Source organism: Trichosurus vulpecula, chromosome 3 (genome assembly GCF_011100635.1).
Source record: "Trichosurus vulpecula isolate mTriVul1 chromosome 3, mTriVul1.pri, whole genome shotgun sequence".
Classification (NCBI taxonomy): domain Eukaryota; kingdom Metazoa; phylum Chordata; class Mammalia; order Diprotodontia; family Phalangeridae; genus Trichosurus; species Trichosurus vulpecula.
Window position 1 is genome coordinate 85,845,902 of NC_050575.1, and position 18,937 is coordinate 85,864,838.

The window sequence follows — 18,937 nt, forward strand, 5'->3', positions numbered from 1 at the left end:
TGGAGCTGGGATGCAAGGCGTGCTTTCAAGCAGCTCACTCTAGGCCCTCTGGCCGCCTAGGTCTTAGCTGCTTTACACTTCCCATAGGATTCAGGAAGGCATAGTTTTCATAACACTAAAATGCTATCTGTCACTCAAAATATGGGATGACTGGGCTCCACACAAGTTAGCTATAAGGTGAAAATTCACATAATTTTTTAAAATATTCATAGAATCCTAGGAGGGCAGAATTATGATGAATGTATCACTCCATTCTTTATTAGACCTAAGAACAGAGGTGGATCATACGATCACGGCTTTAGAGGCACAAGTCTACCTCCTCATTTTACACATAAGGAAACTGAGGCCAAAAGAGTTGTACCGTGTCCAAGGTTATGGCAGAGCTGGGACTAGAACCTAGGTCTTCAGAATGTCAGTTCGGTCCTATTCCCACTGCATCGTGTTTTTCATAGCATAGGTGGATAGAGGGAAAGCAGTCATACCATAGTTCAGGGGTGAGAAACCTGCAGTCTTGAGGCCACATATGGCCCTCTAGGTCCTCAAGCCCGGCCCTGTGACCAAATCCAAACTTCACAGAATAAATCCCCTTAATAAAAGGATTTGTTCTGTAAAACTTGGACTCAATCAAAAGGCTACACCCAAGGACCTAGAAGGTCACGTGTGGCCTTGAGGCCGCTAGTTGAATGCCCTTCACATCTGTCTCCCTCATATCTCACTTTATTTTCCTCCTTTCCAGCCATCCATATGTCCCCTTATGTCCTCCATTTTAAAATAGTAGAGCGATATGTTTTGATTTGTAGAATTACATTTTTAATTACAGAATCTAAGATCTCAGTGGCCACCTGGCCCATCCCTTGCCTGTCTAGGATTCACCAACAACTGGCCACCGGAATACCTCCAGTGCAGGGGCATATGCTGTCTCCCAAGGCAGTCCACTACATTTTTTGAAAGCTCTAATAGTTGGGAATGAGGCAATGAGGTGGCTCAGTGGATAGAGCGCTGGGCCTGGAGGCAGGAAGATCTGAGTTCAAATCCGGCCTCAGATACTTACTAGCTGTGTGACCCTGGGCAAGTCACTTAACTTCTATTTGCCTTAATCCAATGAAGAAGGAAATGGCAACCTCCTCCAGTATCTTTGCCAAGAAAACCTCACACAGAGGCACAAAGAGCTAGACACGACCAAACAACAAGAATAGTTAGGACATTTTTCCTTATGTAGAATTAATGTGCTTCTCTGCAGCTTTCTGCCTTGGCCACAGACTTGCTCTGCTTCCCTTGGGTTAAAATGTGTCTAATCCATGCTCTCACTTGATCCTCTTTCAAATGTTTGAAGCTATTATGTCTCTTTTAGGTCTTTTCTTATTCATCCTAAACATTCTCAGTTCCTTCAACTAATCTTGTAGTGGTGTCCTGGTGAATGTTTAACAATCGGCTCTCTGGGGGGGAAATGTACACACAACACACTTTTAAGTTTAATCTGCATTATTCACGTTTTCTCCATCATTTTCTACAGTCTAGATAACCAACAATGATCGATCAAGCCATGATTTTTAGTAGTTGCAATTTCTAAGATTTAAATGCTCTCACTGGAAATAGAGCAACCGGTTCACAAGCTGAGTAAAGTGACTTGCCCAGGGTCACACAGCTCACAAGCTGGTATGAGTTGGTTCCAGCATGTCATGGTCTCCAGTCCTCTAAATACCCTGGCCATCCTTCTGTGGGTAAAGCCTAATTGGGCGATGTCCTTTATAAAATGTGGCGCCCAGAGTAGAACAAAGTACTTCAAACGTTGCCATTACAGGCGAAGGGACAGCAGAGCTATCATCTCCCATGTTTTGGATATTATGCTTCCTGATGCTTCTTGGGATGACATTAATTTCTTTTGGCCGCACTGACGACTGACATCGAGCAAAGACCCACTAAGATCCACTGATCTTTTCCTATTGGAACTATTGTTTAACCATGCATCCACTACAATATATGTGAGCAGGTTTGTTTTTTTTTTAAATCCAAGTCAATGACTTCAAATTTATCTCTGTTAAATTTTTTCTTATTAGATTCAGTTCATTGATCTGGCCTATTTAGATCTTTTTTATATCCTGATTCAGTTACCCAACATGTTAGCTATCCGCCCTGGCTTTGAATCATCTGCAAATTTAATAAGTATATCATTCATACCTTCAGCCAAGTCATTCATTAAATGTTTAATAGTACAGGGATAGCACAGGGGAAAAGACTGACCCCTGGGACGCTACTAGAGACATCAACCATCTCTGCTGGCTGACATCAAGTCGTTAATGACTGGTCTTTGGGTCCAGCCATGAAACCGGTTCTAAATCCACCTGACTGTGGCATCATCAAATCCCCATTTCTGCATCTTGAACACAAGGACAGCATGGGAGACAGAGCTGGAAGGACCCTTAGATGCCACAGGATCATAGATTTAGAGCTCAGAGAGATCTTTGAGGCCCTCTGGGCCCACCCCTCATTCCTAGAGAGAGGGAGTAACTTGCTTAAGGCCACACAGGTAAATAAGCAACAGAGCTGGGGACGGAATCCAAGTCCCCAGACTCGGAATCCATAATGCTTTCCACAGCATCACTCTTCCTTCCTTTGTTTTTTGTTTGTTTTTAAAGAGGCAGTTGGGGTTAACTGACTTGCCCAGGGTCACATAGCTAGTAAGGATCTGAGGCCAAATTTGAACTCAGGTCCTCCTGACTCTGGGGCCACCATCTACTGCGCCACCTAGCTGCCCCAATTCCCTCCCTTTGTGAAATGTTGAAATCTGCATATAGTACCTAGACAACATTTCCCTGACTTAAAAATACCTCTTTTAGTCATACTATAGCGTGAGGTCTCCTATTAGTAAGAAATCACAAAAATATATTTGACCCAACACCTAATATTGCCTGTCTGCTTTTGTAAAAATGAATCACTCTTCTGTTATCCTAGCCTCAGGCACCCAAATAAGTCAGCTGTACATGTCCTAGAGACAGCTGGGCTATAGCTGCATCACCCCAATGGCACTGTCTCCAGCCCTGACCCTTCCAATCCCTTCTTCCCTATGGGGTCAACTACACCAATGTGTGAGTTAAGCATGAGCAGCTGGCTGTGAGTAGGGCTGCCCTACTCCTGCCTAGAACTGGGGAATGCTCTCACACATAACCAAGCAAGACCCAGGAGACATCCTTCTGTCCAATTATGACAGCTACCTTAGCTCACCTTCTTTGGGCTCATTAAGTATGAAGCTAATATCTGGTGTCCTTGGTGACCGCTTTAATTAACCTCTAAGTCTTCCATGATTAAGGCAACTAAAGGAACATAACTACCCCCCAAAGGCTCTTTGTCTGTATATGTCGACTCTTATGTCTTTTTTCCCCATCATCTTTCCTAATCCATTTTTTCTGTCCTATCTCTTCACCATCTCCCCCATTTGCTATACAAATCAGGAATTTGTTCTGTGAAATTTGGATCCAGTCAAAGGTCTGCACTTGAGGACCTAGAGGGCCACATGTGGCCTTGAGGCCGTAGGTTCCCCACCCTGTCCTATACCAACTCTGACCATGATTCTAGTCTTTTTTTTCCTTTTTTTTTTCTACTTCCGTGTTTCAGTATTACACTAATAGTCTATGAGCTTCTAAGAGGACAGCTAGATGGTGCCTGGATAGAGCTCTGGGCCTGGAGTCAGGAAGACTCATCTTCCTGAGTTCAAATCTGGCCTCAGACACTTAGTAGCTGTATGACCCATGGCAAGTCACTTCACCCTGTTTGCCTCAGTTTCCTCATCTGTAAATTGAGCTGGAAAAGGAAATGGCAAACCACTCCAGTATCTCTGCCAAGAAAACCCCAGATGGGGTCATGAAGAGTTGGAAACAACTAACCGACAACAAAAATAAGCTTCATGGGGGAAAGAGCTAGGTCTCATTTAACCTTTGCCTACAACACAAAGTGAATGCTTAATAAAGGTTTGTTGAATAAATGAGGAAGGGAGGGAGGGAAGGAAGAGAGAAAGAAGAAAAAGAAGGTAGGAAGGTATCATGAAAAGAGTACTAGATAATGGAGTCAGAAAACTTGGGTAAGAAATCCTCCCTCTGCTACTTATGACTCACATGACCTCTGGTTACTCACTTAACATCTCTGGTCTTTAGTTTCCTCATAAGTAAAATGAGGAAATTAGATGACTTGACTTCTAAGGTCTCTTCCAGCTCTACATCCTATCAACCTCTGATTGAACAAACAGACATTTCATAAAGCTCGGGAATCAGCAATACGGAATCTTAAGCTCCAGGAGGGTACATTCAAGTACATTTAACCTAGTTTTCTGAAAAGGTTAAGTAAGATCAGTCCTAGTCTTTATCCTTGGGAAACCTCACTAATTTCACTTCTCCATTCAAAGAATCTAGCAGAACCTAATCACAGGGGTGGGGAACCCACGGCCTCAAGGCCACATGTGGCCTTTTTGGGTGTGGCCTTTTGACAGAGTCCAAGTCTTATAATTTATTTTATTTATTATTATTATCAAACATTATATTTATATAATAATAATTATTATTATTATTTTACTATTTATTTTCTTTATTATTCTTCTGTGAAGTTTGTATTCAGCCAAAGGGCCACACTTGAGGACCTAAACAGCCAGATGTGGCCTTGAGGTGCCAGGTTCCCCACCCCTGAGTCTTAGTAGAAAATAAGCTTCCCAAGGGCAGAGATTATTTCATTTTTTGTCTTCATAGCTACAGTACCTAATATAGTGCCTGGAACATAGAAGGAGCCTAATAAATGCTCACTCATCAATAAATATACATATTCCTAATGTCTACCAGGCTAGGTGACACAGTGGATAGAACGCTGGGCCTGGAATCAGGAAGACTCATTTTCCTGAATTTAAATTTGACCTCAATCACTTAGTAGCTGTGTGACCCTGGGCAGTCACTTAACCCTGTTTGCCTCAGTTTCCTCATCTGTCAAATGAGCTGAAGGAAATGGCAAACCACCGTAGTATCTTTACCAAGAAAACCCCAAATGGGGTAACGAAGAGTCAGACATGACTGAACAATAACAAAATATCTACCAGCTGGATACAACAAAAAGTGACCCCAAAGACAGATACATAGTGAGAAGTGATAGCCATGTCAAGACCCTAGAGAATCCTGGGAGATGTAGGAAATGGAAGTTTTGGAGGACGGGGGAAATCTAATCTTACAGTAGCGTTTGTGAAGTCCTCTTCTAGCCGGAGAGGCCTTTCCGTTTCACTCCCAGCAATACACTGGAAGAGGTGGCCATGTTCTTTCAATCTCTGCAAGCCAAAAAGCGACAGCCCTGTACCCTCCAGCCCCAGGTGGACCCTAGAGGAAGGGGCCATTCCCTCTCAATCAGCAGCAGGGGATATTTGATAGCCAAACCACCTCCTCCAAGAGCAGCAGCTCTTTCTTCATTTCACAACCATTCAGTGAATCACAAGGGAAGCTGAAGCACCCAGGCAGAGACAGCATTGGGCACAAGGAAGAAGCTGCACATTTCATTCTTGATTACTGCCTCTCCACAAAAGATACTTTAGAATCATAGAAGGCCTTTACAGCAAGGGTACTCACATTAGCACATGCTTGCTGCCAAGGTCACATTAATTATTCCCCAATAACCTGACCCACTTACTGTCCTCTGCAGGGGGGTGGGGAAATGCTTGGGAGGACAATTTTGCTGAAGCAATTTCTTGCCGAGTGTGCGAGTTGTACAAGGATGTACCAGGAACCCCCTGGGGCCCCACAGGCTGTCTCAGGAAGGCAGGAAGAGCCAGACATTCAATCTCCTGTGTCCCCTTGACTGCCAAGACCAGGCTGCAGATTACAGATGTCAACAGGGAAGAGGGTTTTCCAAAACAGAACAACAATCCTACTCCCATGGGTATCCCCATACCAGGTCTCAGGGAACACAAGGGTGATTATGTAAATATACACACACTCAACTTTCTGTGAACTTTTCTTCCTCCTTAGTTGGTTTCCTGGTTTTCTCAACTGAATACAACCAAGTAATTAAAAAACCTATTTAATCTCATTCCTCTTACATATTCTTATATTCTTTAAGATTAAAAAAAAAGAGCTGGGGGGTTTATATTACCTTAAGTCTAAGTCTCTAAGTTCCTATTAAGCATGGCAGTTTTTGCTTCATTTCTGCATAACCAGCAATGTAATGGACAGGATGAGGCCCCAGAAGGAAAGGAGGAAAGACAGCTTCAAACAGATCTGTAGGCAAGACTTGAACTCAGCACCCACCAACATGTAGTCAAAATCTCAGGTCCCATCTCCACTCCAATGCCACACTGATGTCTCTTGTCTCTGGGCTTCAACTGCTCCTACAGACCACCCATTTTGGCCCCTAAAAAACTCTACCCAATTACCATTCAATTCCGCAAAGTATTTGTTAAGGACCCACCAAGTGTGAGCTATTGTACTAGGTACTGGGGAACAAAGATAAGAGGGAAAAAAACTGTCCCTGAGCTTCTACTGGGGAGTACTATTTCCTAAACACATGCTCTGACTAGACTACAGGCTCACTGGAAGCAGACCAATTGCACATTTCTTTTGTATCCTACAAAGTGCTTAGTTTTTGTTTGTTGTTGCCTCTTAGAGGCATATATACTTTTTATAGACCTTGACTCATCCATTGTCTACAATTTCGTTGGTGTTCAGAACAGTGGGGTAAAAGGGTAGTTAAAAAAAGAGGCACTCCACATTAAGGGCCTCATGCTAAATATTTTATAGTGTTGCTTTTAGTACACCAAACCATTATTCCATCTTACAAAGTCCATCTCAAATCCTGCTTTCTCTAGATGTGATTTCTCCCAGAATCCTTCGCATTCACTCTCCTACTCATTTGGCATTTCTCATATACTGCCTTGTACTTAATTATCTTTCCACATTCATAGGGTTTTTTCCCCCAAAAAACATAATTGGTTTCTGACAGACATAGGCAGAGGATATAATCCACAGTATATAAGAATCCACATGCTACCAGGAATTTAAATTGCAGTTCAGGCCAAGAACAATAGGGAGCTGCATACTGGGCATGAATAGGTTGCTACATTTTCTCAAAATGAACTGCTCAGGAAAGATTGCATGAAGGATAACAGAGAGGTATGTGAGCAGAAAAGGAGGGGGGCTGGTCATCTAGTTACAGCAAGTTACAACAAGACATAACCAACTTGCAGTCCATGTGACCCACCGGCATCCAGAAAATGGCGAGAGATCCAAAATGAAGCCATGGTTTGGTGGGTGGATCCTTTGTGAAGGACTTCTGGGAGGAGATGGACAAGAGGGACATGGGATAAGAAAGCCTGGAAGAGTCGAGATATGAAGCTCCAGAGGGGAGAGTCACATTGATGTAAACATAGATTCATCAAAGTCTCGAAAATACTAAAAATGTAAACTCCTTGAAGGCAGGAGCTTTTTCATTTTTGTCTGTGTGTTCCTAGTGCCTGGTACGTAGCAGGCATAGTAAGCAATGCACATTGAAGGCAATAACAAACTATTATAATGGAGTTTTGTTGTATTTTTCCAAAGATATACCCATCTTTACTTTCTTAAGACTGTCAGAGGGTTGTTCCTGCGCCCTGGGATATGGCATAATTGTTCCTCATTGATCCACTTCCCAGAACTGTTCTCTAAACCCTGCTCTGCCCTGACCCACATAGCTGCCCATTCCTACTCTGTTCTGCTCCCGCATAGCCTTCTTCAGTCCCAGTGAAGTGCTAACAAACTCAGATGGTGCTTTGACCTCCCTGTCAGTTCAGCCCCAGGATACGGCTTCTTCCCATCACACCTAGAGTCCTCATCCTACTTCAATCCCAAACCGCACCCTGATCTTCATGCCCCAAGTTCAGGGGAGTCATCATTTCCTCTTTTCTGCTCCTACCACTGCATGGCTCCATATTTTCCTGGCTAGAGGATCATGAGATCATATACCTAAACCAAGAAGAGAATTAAGCTTCACACCATCTCTCCCATCTGTTCCATCCTCTCTACTCATATGACCACCCCCCTAGTTCAGGGCCTTCTCACTTCTTGCCTGGGCTACGACAATCACCTCCTCATGGGTCCCCTGCCTTGAGCCCCTCCCCTCCCCAGTTCAAACTCCACATCACTTCCAATACGTGAAGCCTAAAGCAAGGGTCTGACTACATCCCTCTCCTCAACATGCTCTGCTAACTCCGACAAGATAAAATACAAATTCTTCTGAGTGGCATTTAAAGCCCATCACGATTGGGTTCCAGCCCATTTTTCTGGGTTTATCATCCATCACTCCCCCTTCACATACTTGGCATTCCATCCAAACTGACCTACTTACCATTCCTCATATACTACAACCCACTCCACATATATTAAGACCTTGGCCTAGGTTGCCCCCCTCCATGCCTGTGATGCCCTCCCTCCCAGCATTCAGCTCTTAGAATCTCCGGCTTTCTTCTAAATTCAGTTTGGGCACTATCTCTGAGCTGCAAGTAGGACCCCTCCCTGCTCCCCACCCCCCCCCAAAAATTACTTGTTCTTTTGTATTGCTATGTACATGATGTTTCTTCCAACCAACTATAAGCACCTCGGGGGCAGGGGTCATTTCTGTTTTTTATTTTTATTATTATATTTATTTTGTTTTTACTCTGTTTTATTATTATATTTGTTTTGTATTCTAGTATTTGGAAGAATGGTGCTTAATGAGTTACTATCTACTGATCTAAACAAAGGGTGTTGCTGCAGAGACAGGGCTGGGCCTGGACTGAGGAAGGTCTGGGTTCAAATCCAGACCCGGACATTAGCTATGTGACCCTGGGCATGTCAATTAACCTATGTCTGCCTCAGTTTCCTCATCTGTAAAATGGGGATCATCATAAACTACCCTCTCAAGGTTGCTGTGAGAATCAAATGAGATAATATTTGTAAAGCACATAGCTTGGTGACTGGCACATAGTAGGCGCTATATAAATGCTGGCTATTATTATTATCATTATTATTAACACAACCATCTGGAAACTCAGTGAGGTGATATACCCAGGGTCACACAACTACAGAGACAGAATTCAAGCCTATATCCTTTGACCTCAAATCCAGCATGGTGCCATGCTGGTCCTTCGTTGGGGCTGCCAATTTCTGGCCCCTATAAAACCCTCAAGTACAACAAGCAGGTCAATGACCAATATCAATAAATCTTCTGCTCAAAAGCCAAACAAACAGTCAGGTCAGGCCTATTTCTAGCTGCTGATATTTTTCCTTAAACCCATGTGATTATCCAGACAAACTCAGTCTCAGGCAATCCACAAATATTGACTGTGGGCCTGCTGTGCACTAAGCACTCTGGGGATACAAAGAAGCAGAAATTAAAAATACAATCTCTATCCTCCAGAGCTTAAAGTCTATATAGTAGGGGAGAGAGAAAATAGATAGATGGATATGTATGTGTGTATGTATAAATATATGTAAACTAATATTTATATATATGTAAAATATATTTGTATATATATAAAATACATATATACTTGTTACTTGTTTTATATATATATACACATATGTACACATACGGATGTATATGTATATATACATGTGTGTATGTGCATGGGTGTAATAAGGCATCATGTTCCCACTGAATGCCAAATGAATGGCCCACTATGGATCTTCAGAGAAGGAAGACAGCAAAGTGGACAAGAGCAATTAGAGACATTTCACAAACGATGTGTGATGTGATGGGGGCCCTGAAGGATGGGAGCTGATATTAATAAGAATACCTTTGCTTTTTTAGCTTACAAATAATTCTAAGCATTTGAACTTCATAACAACCCTATGAGTGGTTAAGGCAGGAATCATTATATTGATTTTACAGATGAAGAAACTCAGACTGGGAGGAGTTTACTCACTTGCCTAAGCTCACAAAGCTAGTAACCAATGGGGCAGGACTCACACCCAGATCATGGGGTCACAGCTCTAGGGCTGGAAGGGATTTCAAGGGCCATCTAGTCCAACCTTGACTCAAATCCTTCCCATCCTGCTCCCCACCCAGTCATTAATTACTCTATAAAAATAGTTTTGGAAAGGAAAATGGTGAACCACTTCAGTATCTTTGCTAAGAAAACCCACAAAGAGTTAGAATGACTGAACGACTTAACAAGGATAAAAAGATAGTTTTATAGATTATGAAAATGAAGCCAAAGGAGATTAGATGACATGGGCAAGATCACGCAACTCATGAGCATAGCAGATGGGATTTGAACCCAGAACCTCTGACTCGGGAACCAGTGCTCTCCCCACTGAATCATGAAGCTGGTACTTTAGCACCTGCTTTGGAGAAGGATATTCCAAGGTGGGGTAGATGGAATGAATAGAAGCATGAGGGGGAAAACGTGTAAGGTGTTTGGGGGACTATGAAGAAACCAGCCTGGCTGGAGAAGGACATTTGTGGGAGGGCGTACTGATAAGAATGGAAGAGTAGGTTGGAGCCTTCAGGTTTACTTCCAAAGGTAGGAAAGCAGCTCAGTAAAATGTCCTGAAGCTGATTTGGACGAGCCCAAAGCTGCCTCCATGTTCTGTCTCACTCGTGTCTCCCACCTAACCCAAACTGCTGCACTGTATTGGGTAGAAGCCCTTACCGAGTTTGATGTCTCCTTCCAAGGTCATCAGCACATTGCCAGCCTTCAGGTCACGGTGGATGATCTTCTTACTATGTAGGTAGGCGAGGGCCTCCAGCATCTGACGGCAGATTACTTGGATCTGAGGCTCCGTGAGCCCTCTCTCCAACTCTGTGGGCACAAATCAGCAGAGAAAGGATTAGGCAGCCTTAAACGAACCAGCAGATGTCTGGATCTTTGCGTACCCCGGGCCGTTGAACCTTCCCTCTAGCCAAGTTAGACACACATCCAGATACCTGAAGGGTACCCCTTCACAAAGACAGAGAATGCCTTCAGGTATCTGGATGTGCGTCTAACCTGGCTAAAGGGAAGGTCCAACGGCCCGGATACACAAAGATCCAGACATCTGCTGGTTCAGTGGCAGTCTAGGGTACCACCTAGCCCCTGCATTCTGGCTCTGGCAAGGACCCCAAGGGCATATACACAATGGCTACAAGAAGATAAATGGAAATTTTAAAAAAAGAAACAAGAGTCCATATAATTACAATGAGCAACCTTAGCATCAGAGAATAAATGAGAAAATACACCTCCCTCCCAGTGGTGGGATTCAAATGAATTAACAACTGGTTCTCCATGACCAAGCAGAGGCAAAGCCCCACCACTGATGTGGTAGGCGCAGGCCCCACCCCTGCTAACAACCTAACTGGTTGGAAGAACTAAACCTAAAATTAGGTACAGGTGCGAACCACCTGAATCCCACCACTGCTCTCTGCCCTCTTTGTAGAAGTGAGGGACTATGGGAACGGAAGACTGCATATATTTTCAGACACGGTTGATATGTTCTTTGGTCTTGCTAAACTGTGTTGGGTTTTTTCTTTCTGTCTAGTCTTTGTTACAAATGAAGGCTCTCTTGGGGCGAGTAGGTGGTGCAGTGAATAGAGCAGTGCCCCTGGAGTCAGGAGGACCTGAGTTCAAATCCAGCCTCAGACACTTGACACCTCCTAGCAAGTCACTAAACTCCAACTGCCTTGCATTCTCCACCTCCAAAAAAAAAAAAAAGAAAAGAAATGAAGGCTCTCTTGATAAGGGAGGGGAGAGCGATATATCTGGAAATGAGTGTTGTGCAAAAATAAAAGGCATCAATTTTTCTTAAAAAAAAAAATTGACAGATACATCATGGAAGCATGTGGCTAGTCCAGTCATCACTGAGATCACCATTTTGCTACCTAAAAAGAACTCAGCTGAAGAGAGCTAATTCAGAGTCAGAAGGGACCTCAGAGGTCCCCCCAAGGTTGAACTAGAGTTCCACCCCCTCCCCCCATTTTACAGATGAGGAAACAGAGGCCTAGAGACATTCACTGATTCGTCCAAAGACACCCAGGTGGAACCTGGCAAATCCGACTTTCAAGCCCAGGTCCTCACACTTCAAATCCAGTGCTCTCTACTGTACCAGGCAAGCTCTCATCTACCTCCTAACCCATAAATTTCCTGCCCTTATCTCTGACCTTTTCAGGACAGGTTGCCTTATTATCTAATTTCTATATAAAACATTTTAAAAATCTCTTTCTCCCCTCTAAGTCCTGACTCCTTGCACTAAATCAGCAGCACTCTCTCCCTCCTGCCAAACCCCTAAGGTGCACACAAAATACCCCATCCAAGTTTGAGAAACAATGCTTCCCCAGGTAGCAACCTTGGCACACTCGCCAGCTCCCACATCCCTAGCTGCCTTCAGCACAGGGAGCTGCCGCAGCTCTACATTTATATGGCCCTCTCTCTGTGTGGCTTCTCAGCCTGCAACTACAAATCCCATCAGGGTCCCTTCCTGGCTCTAGCCCAGTGCTTCATCCTCACAGCCTGGTCTTCCCCCATCCCCAGGCAGAGAGCCAGGCTCAGACCTCTGAAATCAGAAAGGGTTGGAGCAGGGACAGGAGGGCACATCTTTAATCTGTTTCTCCGATGCTTCATCCCATAATCCTGGTCAAGTACTGAGCCTCCTTAGTTACTTTGCTGATTATAAAATGAGGGCATAAGCCACCTATCATTTTCCTACCTTTTAAGAGAAGAGGTGAAGCTATAGCAGGAACTCACCCTAGTAAAGGCTAAACATGCAGTAAAGCACTTAGCACCTGAAAAGAGCTTTTATCATTTTTCAAAATACCCTCCAACCACTGTACTAGTTTATCCTCCCTTCTGGGAAACAGGTGGGTCATAGTCTTCATGACCCTTTCTGCCCAAATAAAATCCAGCAGTGATAGACCTCTGGACTTGGAACCATGAAAATCTGGGTTTTAATCATGCCTGAGATACTTACTAGCTGTGTGCCCCTCAACAAATCACTTAACTTCCATCGGACACACTTTCCTAATCTGTAAAATGGGGATAACAGTACCTACCTCCCAAGGCTGATAAGATCATATCTGTGAAGCACTTAGCACAGTGCCTGGCTTATAGTAGGTACTATATAAATGCTATTATTATCATTAGCTAATATTACTTGCTGTATGACCCTGGGCAAGTCATTTAACCACCCTTTTGGGCTTGGGATTCTTCATCTTCATCTGGACCTGATAACCTCTAAGGTCCCTTTCAGCCTCAAATCTATTATTACAGAACAAAAGGTAAGATATATACAGGAGGAGACAGATTCATAGGAGACAACAAACACACAAAGGGAGGAAATTTCTAAAGATAGAACTACCCAATTTTCAGCCTTTGCTTACTCTAGAGCAGGGCTGTCCAATCTTAGGTTTTTATTGAAACAATAGACAATATATTTTGATTTGCCATTTTAGTGAGAGCTCTGTGGTAGCTCCACCTCATTTACTAATGCATTTATGTAAATTTCTATGCTTGTAGGCAGGCCGAGTAAATCGCATTGGGGGCACCATTTTGGACAGCCCTGCTCTAGGTCATCGATTTAGGGCTGGGAGAAATCTCACAGGCTAGAGATCTAGTCCAACCTGCTTGCTTTACAGACTAAGAAATTGAGGCCCAGAGAGGCTGAATGACTTACCCAGAGTCACACGGGTTTAACTGTCAGAAGTAGGATTTGAAGCCAAGTCATAAGATCCCAGATTTAGAGCTACAAGGAACCTCAGAGGCCATCAAGTCCAATGTCACCCCCTCCCACTTTTTTAGGCTTATCACTACACCTTTATTTTATGGGTCAGGAAATTGAGGCCCAGAGAGGTAAAGTTACTTGTCCAAGGTCACATAGGTGGTATGTGACAGACAGAATCTAGTAAGATCCATTTTATCTAATAAGATAAAATTCAACGGTGAGAAATGCAAAGTCTTGCGCTCAGGTTCAAAAAATCAACTTTACAAATACAAGATGGGGGTAGGAGGGCTATATAGCAGTTTGCCTGGGAAAAAAATCTGGGGGTTTTAGTGGACAGCAGGATCCATATGAGTCAGCGGCATGATATCCATCCCCAATTTTTATAATTAGGTTTTTATTGACGTCTTTTGTTTTTACATTGCCTGCATTTCTCCCTATACTCCCACCTGTCCATCTCCCAGAGTCACCTTTTATAGCAAAGAATTTTTTTAAAAAGGAAGAAGCTAAAAACATTTCAACAAAATTGACCAACACATTGAAATGATACATCATATGCAATCTTCCACACATATGGACATCTTAACCCCACAAAGAAGTGGGGGTAGGTGTCTTCTCATATTGCTTTTTAAGCACCAAGCTTTAACCTCCTCAATTTCTATGAACAAAGTGAGGCATAGAGAGGTTGTAATTTGCCCAGGATTACACAGCTTTGTCTGAGGCAGGATTTGAACTCAGGTGTTCCTGATTCTAAGTCCAGGACTCTCTCTACTACCTTATGCAAATCCAATCTCTTTCTACTACACCACACCGCACAGTCTGGGCTCTGAGCACAACCCAGGACATCTAAAAGTCCTAAAAGGGAATCAATATAAAAGAAGGCAACATACAACCATCTGAATTAACCGTTGGTGAAGAGGCCCCTGGCCAACTGAGTTCACACCAGAACTACTTTGACTAGATTAAAGAATTCTAAACCCCTAGTAGGTCATATGTTTCTTCTGGCTTGTACCTGAAGAATTCCAACTGTAGGTATCCTTGCATGTTTACTGGGACTGAGGGAGACTTACCTAACATGATGGCATCCACTGCTCCACCAGGACAAAACTCAATCATAATCTGCAGAAAAATCAAACAGAATCCCAAGTGAACAGGAGGCCCAAGCAGGAGAATAAAGAGTCACCAGGCTGTGCATGGGCCCAACTCTGGGTAGCAATTCTGAATTATGTTTAAAAAAAATGGCGACATCCATTCCTTTGACCCAAGGACCTTGCTGCAAGTTATATAGACCAAAGGTCAAAGAAAGAAAGAGAAATCTCATATACATTGAAATATTCATAGCAGCACCTTTTGTAGTAACAAAGAACTGGAAACAAAGTAGATACCCATTGACTGGCAATGAATGTAACAATATGATTGTGCTCTCAGACACCATGAATGAGAAGAATTCAGAGAAGTATGGGAAGACATGCAAATGATGCAAAGGGCAGTACATAGGACCAGAAAAACAATGGCAAAATGATGCATAAGAAAAATTCTAAAAATTAGAAGCTGAAGCCTATGTAATTATAATAACCAAGCTTGGCCCTGAAGAAGAGAAGACACAATGTACGACCTCTTCCTTGCAGGGGTGGTGGAAGCGAGGGTGGGGAGGTGAACTTTGGGTCTGGAACACTCCATACACTGTCAGACTCAGTTGGTATGTTGGCTAGATTGTTGAACTGCTTTCTTCTCTTTCTTTTTAACTCTTCGTTATAAGGGATGGTTTAGGGAGACAGTAGGAAGGGTATATTTGGAAATGAAAGTGACATAAAAACAAAAGATATTAATGATTTTTAAAAACGAAGCCTCCATACTCTGGACAACTAGAAAGCGATAATGGTGTAGTACCTTAGGATTTACTGGGCTGCTTCTACCAGCCTGGGGTTCCTCCTCCCCAGGGACATTTATCACTCCCACCTCTCTCAGGAGCTAAGCAAGACACACAAAAAACAAGCTACTTTGTGGGTTTCTTCCACTGCCTAGAATTGTTTCTTGAGCTGTCCATCACTACCACCATACCCAGAAGAAAAGGAAAAGAAAGAAAAATCAGCTTGTGCAAACTCACTTGAAAAGGATGCATGCCTCCCTTCACTAAAGGTGGTCACAAAAGAAGGGGAAGACATGTTGAAAAGGGTATGTTCTCCATTTATGAAAGAGGAAGCCTGCCTGCTCCCATACTGTTTCTTCCTTATTAGATGGCTTGCTGGGTATCTACCTCAGCTGATGAGAAGCACAGCATTCTTTAAGTTCAGCAAAGAGATAGATGTGTGAATTGTTTTCTTCCTTCATTCAGGCTAACTAAACAGGCACTTATTAAATACCTTCTACGACCCATTTGTTCATTCATGCAACAAGGACACTTTGAGCCCCTATTATAAGATTTGGCACTGAAAGAGATACAAAGAATCCTAATGGTCCCTGCCCCCAAGGAGTTTACAGTCAGGAAGAAAAGGAGAAGTAACAGGAGGAGGAGGAGGAGGAAGAGGAGGTTATATAGCCCTTTAGGTTTACTAAGCGCTTTATATACATTATCTAATCTGATCCTTATAATAATAATCCTATGAGGCAGGTGTTTTTATTCGCACCATTTTATACATGAGGAAACAATCTTAGAAAGGTTAAGTGACTTTTCCAGGGTCACATAGCTAATAAGCGTCTGAGGCAGGATTAGAACCCAGGTCTTACTAACTCCAAGTCCAGCATTCTGGACTTTGCTACCCAAACATCCATCTATATGATAAGGTAACTGGCAACATAAAACAATAGTATAAGAGATCTGACAAAGCAACACTTTTAAGAGCCAAATGGTAGTTATTCTCATGAGTATGAGGACTCCTTTTTAATGTCAGAATATCTTACCCCCACATGATAACAGTTGAGTATTAGAATCCTTTGACTAAGAAAATACACAATGACAAAAAATTTACTATGAATGCAGTCATGCTTTTAAATTGATTTCTATTTATTAATCACAGTAGCATCTGTGTACATCTGAGACAGTAATACCTATGATTGTGAATCATTATTTGTTCAGTCACCAGAAGCTAGATTTGTTCATGGATTCAAAGATGCCTTTGAATACCCCTGGCAATAACTCCATGGACCCTGTGGCCAACAGGCTGGGAACCAATTAGATAGATCATGAGTCCAGAAGAATTTAGAAAAAAAATAATCTCTGCATGTTTCCCATTTAGGAGACAAAACTAGCTCCAAATATCGCATCTTAAAGGCACCTGATTCCCTATGTGGATAAGCCTATCGGGCAAGATTTCTTGAGCCAGTGAGTGGATAAATCCTGACATTCAGAACATGCCAGGAAAACAAGCTGCCTGTCAGAACTAGGAACTGGTGCTATTCCAAGCATTGATGCAAGGGTCCTTTTATTTTATTTTATTTTTGGTAGTAAGGAAATGGAAACAAGGTGGGTACCCATAGAGAGTGGAACAGAGGAACAAACTGGGGCACATGAATGTAATGGATTGTTGTCGTGCTGTACAAAATGATGGCTATGAGGAATTCACAGAAACCTGGAAAGACTCATAGGAATTGATGGGGCAAAGTAAGTACAGGGTGTTCCTAAAGTCTGGACACGCAGGCAAAAATGCATCTTTTCAAGAAATGAAATGATTGACATTTTATTTAACTGGAATATTAACAAATAACATCTTCAACTTCAAATAACATCATATGATTTCATATTCATATTCCAGGAGTGAATGTGCTAAAACTGACAGCAATGAGGAGTTATTGAGTTACCGCGTTATTGCATCACGTTCACACGAATCTTGCAAAGCGTATCAACCTTTGCATCACAAATGATGGAAATCATATTGAAGATATTATTTGTTAATATTCCAATTAAATAAAATGTTGTTGAAAATGTCAATCATTTCTTTTCTTGAAAAGATGCATTTTTGCCTATGTGTCCAGACTTTAGGAACACCCTGTAGAATCAAGAAAACAATACATTCCACAAAATGGAAAGAAAGAAATATGTGAAAGAGCAATGATTTCATCTTATAGGAAGCCCCTAATGACAAAGCTTTTTCTTTTTCTTTTTTTTGGCAGGGTGAAGGCAGGGCAATTGGGGTTAAGTGACTTACCCAAGGTCACACAACTAGTAAGCGTGTCAAGTGTCTGAGGTCGCATTTGAACTCAGGTCCTCCTGACTCCAGGGCCAGTGCTCTACTCACTGTGCCACCTAGCTGCCCCTGAAAAAGCTTTTTCTATCAATGCAGATCTCAGCTCATCTGTTATTTATTCGATAAGTCCTAGGAAGGAACCTAGGGCTCAGAGAGATTAAGTGCTGTGCCCAGTGTCAAAGGTCACATTGGAACCCAGTTCTTCCTGACCTCAAGCCTTGCACTTGAAGGATATCTACCATGTCAACAGTCTCTAAAGCAGAGGCCATGGCTCGAGCATGAGTGGTGGAGGACACCTAGATGGAGCAATGGATAAAGCACTGAACCTAAAGTCAGAGAAATGAGTTCAAATCTGGCTTCAGATATTTACTAGCTGTGTAACCCCAGTCAAGTCACATAACCTCAGTCTCATCTATAAAATGGAGATAATAAAAGGAATTATCTACAAGAGATATTGTACAGATAAAATAAAATAAATATTTGTAAAGTGCTTTGCAAACCTTAAAGCACTATATAAATGCTAGATATTATTATCATTAGATAGAGTCCTGGACGTGGTGCCATGAAGACTCAAGATCAAGTCCTGTCTCAGTCATTTACCAGTTGTGCCATGTTGGCCAAGTTAAAACCTCTTTGAGCCTTAGTTCTCTCATCCATTTTTTTGTAAGAAAAAAGTGAGATAAAGTATATAAATTACCTTGTAAGCCTCAAAGCATTATAGAAATATGTCTTATATACAATTGTTATCGTTATAATTTTACTGAGGCCTAGAAAAGTGAAGTGACTTGCCCAAGGTCATACAGCTGTCTAATGAATAAAAAGCACCAGTGCCTGAAAATCAACACGCTAAAAAAAAAAAATGAACTATCTCTTCCTCCTCACCCTTCCCTCCCCCATCAGCTCCTTCTCCTAACTTCCTCATTTCTATTCATGGCAATCTTGTTTCTCTCCCAGTCATCTAGACTCCAAATCTCCCCATCATCTTTCATTCTTCCCTCTCTTCTCACCCTACACATCCAATCCAGTGCTGAGTTCTTGGCAATATCATACAAATGCCCCTCCTCCTCTTCATTCCATGCTTACCACCTC

At 42.5% G+C, this 18,937-nt stretch overlaps 1 protein-coding gene across 1 annotated transcript in view; it reads right to left on the reverse strand.

Annotated features, from left to right (window-relative positions):
• Nucleotides 1-18,937, reverse strand: part of STK10 (serine/threonine kinase 10) — a 129,700-nt gene that overhangs the window by 62,609 nt on the left and 48,154 nt on the right. Inside the window, exons 3-4 of the mRNA XM_036750493.1 lie at nt 14,735-14,783; nt 10,628-10,777 (exon numbers count right to left, since the gene is read on the reverse strand). Coding sequence (XP_036606388.1) covers nt 10,628-10,777; nt 14,735-14,783 — 199 coding nt within the window. The remainder of the gene's footprint in view (nt 1-10,627; nt 10,778-14,734; nt 14,784-18,937) is intronic.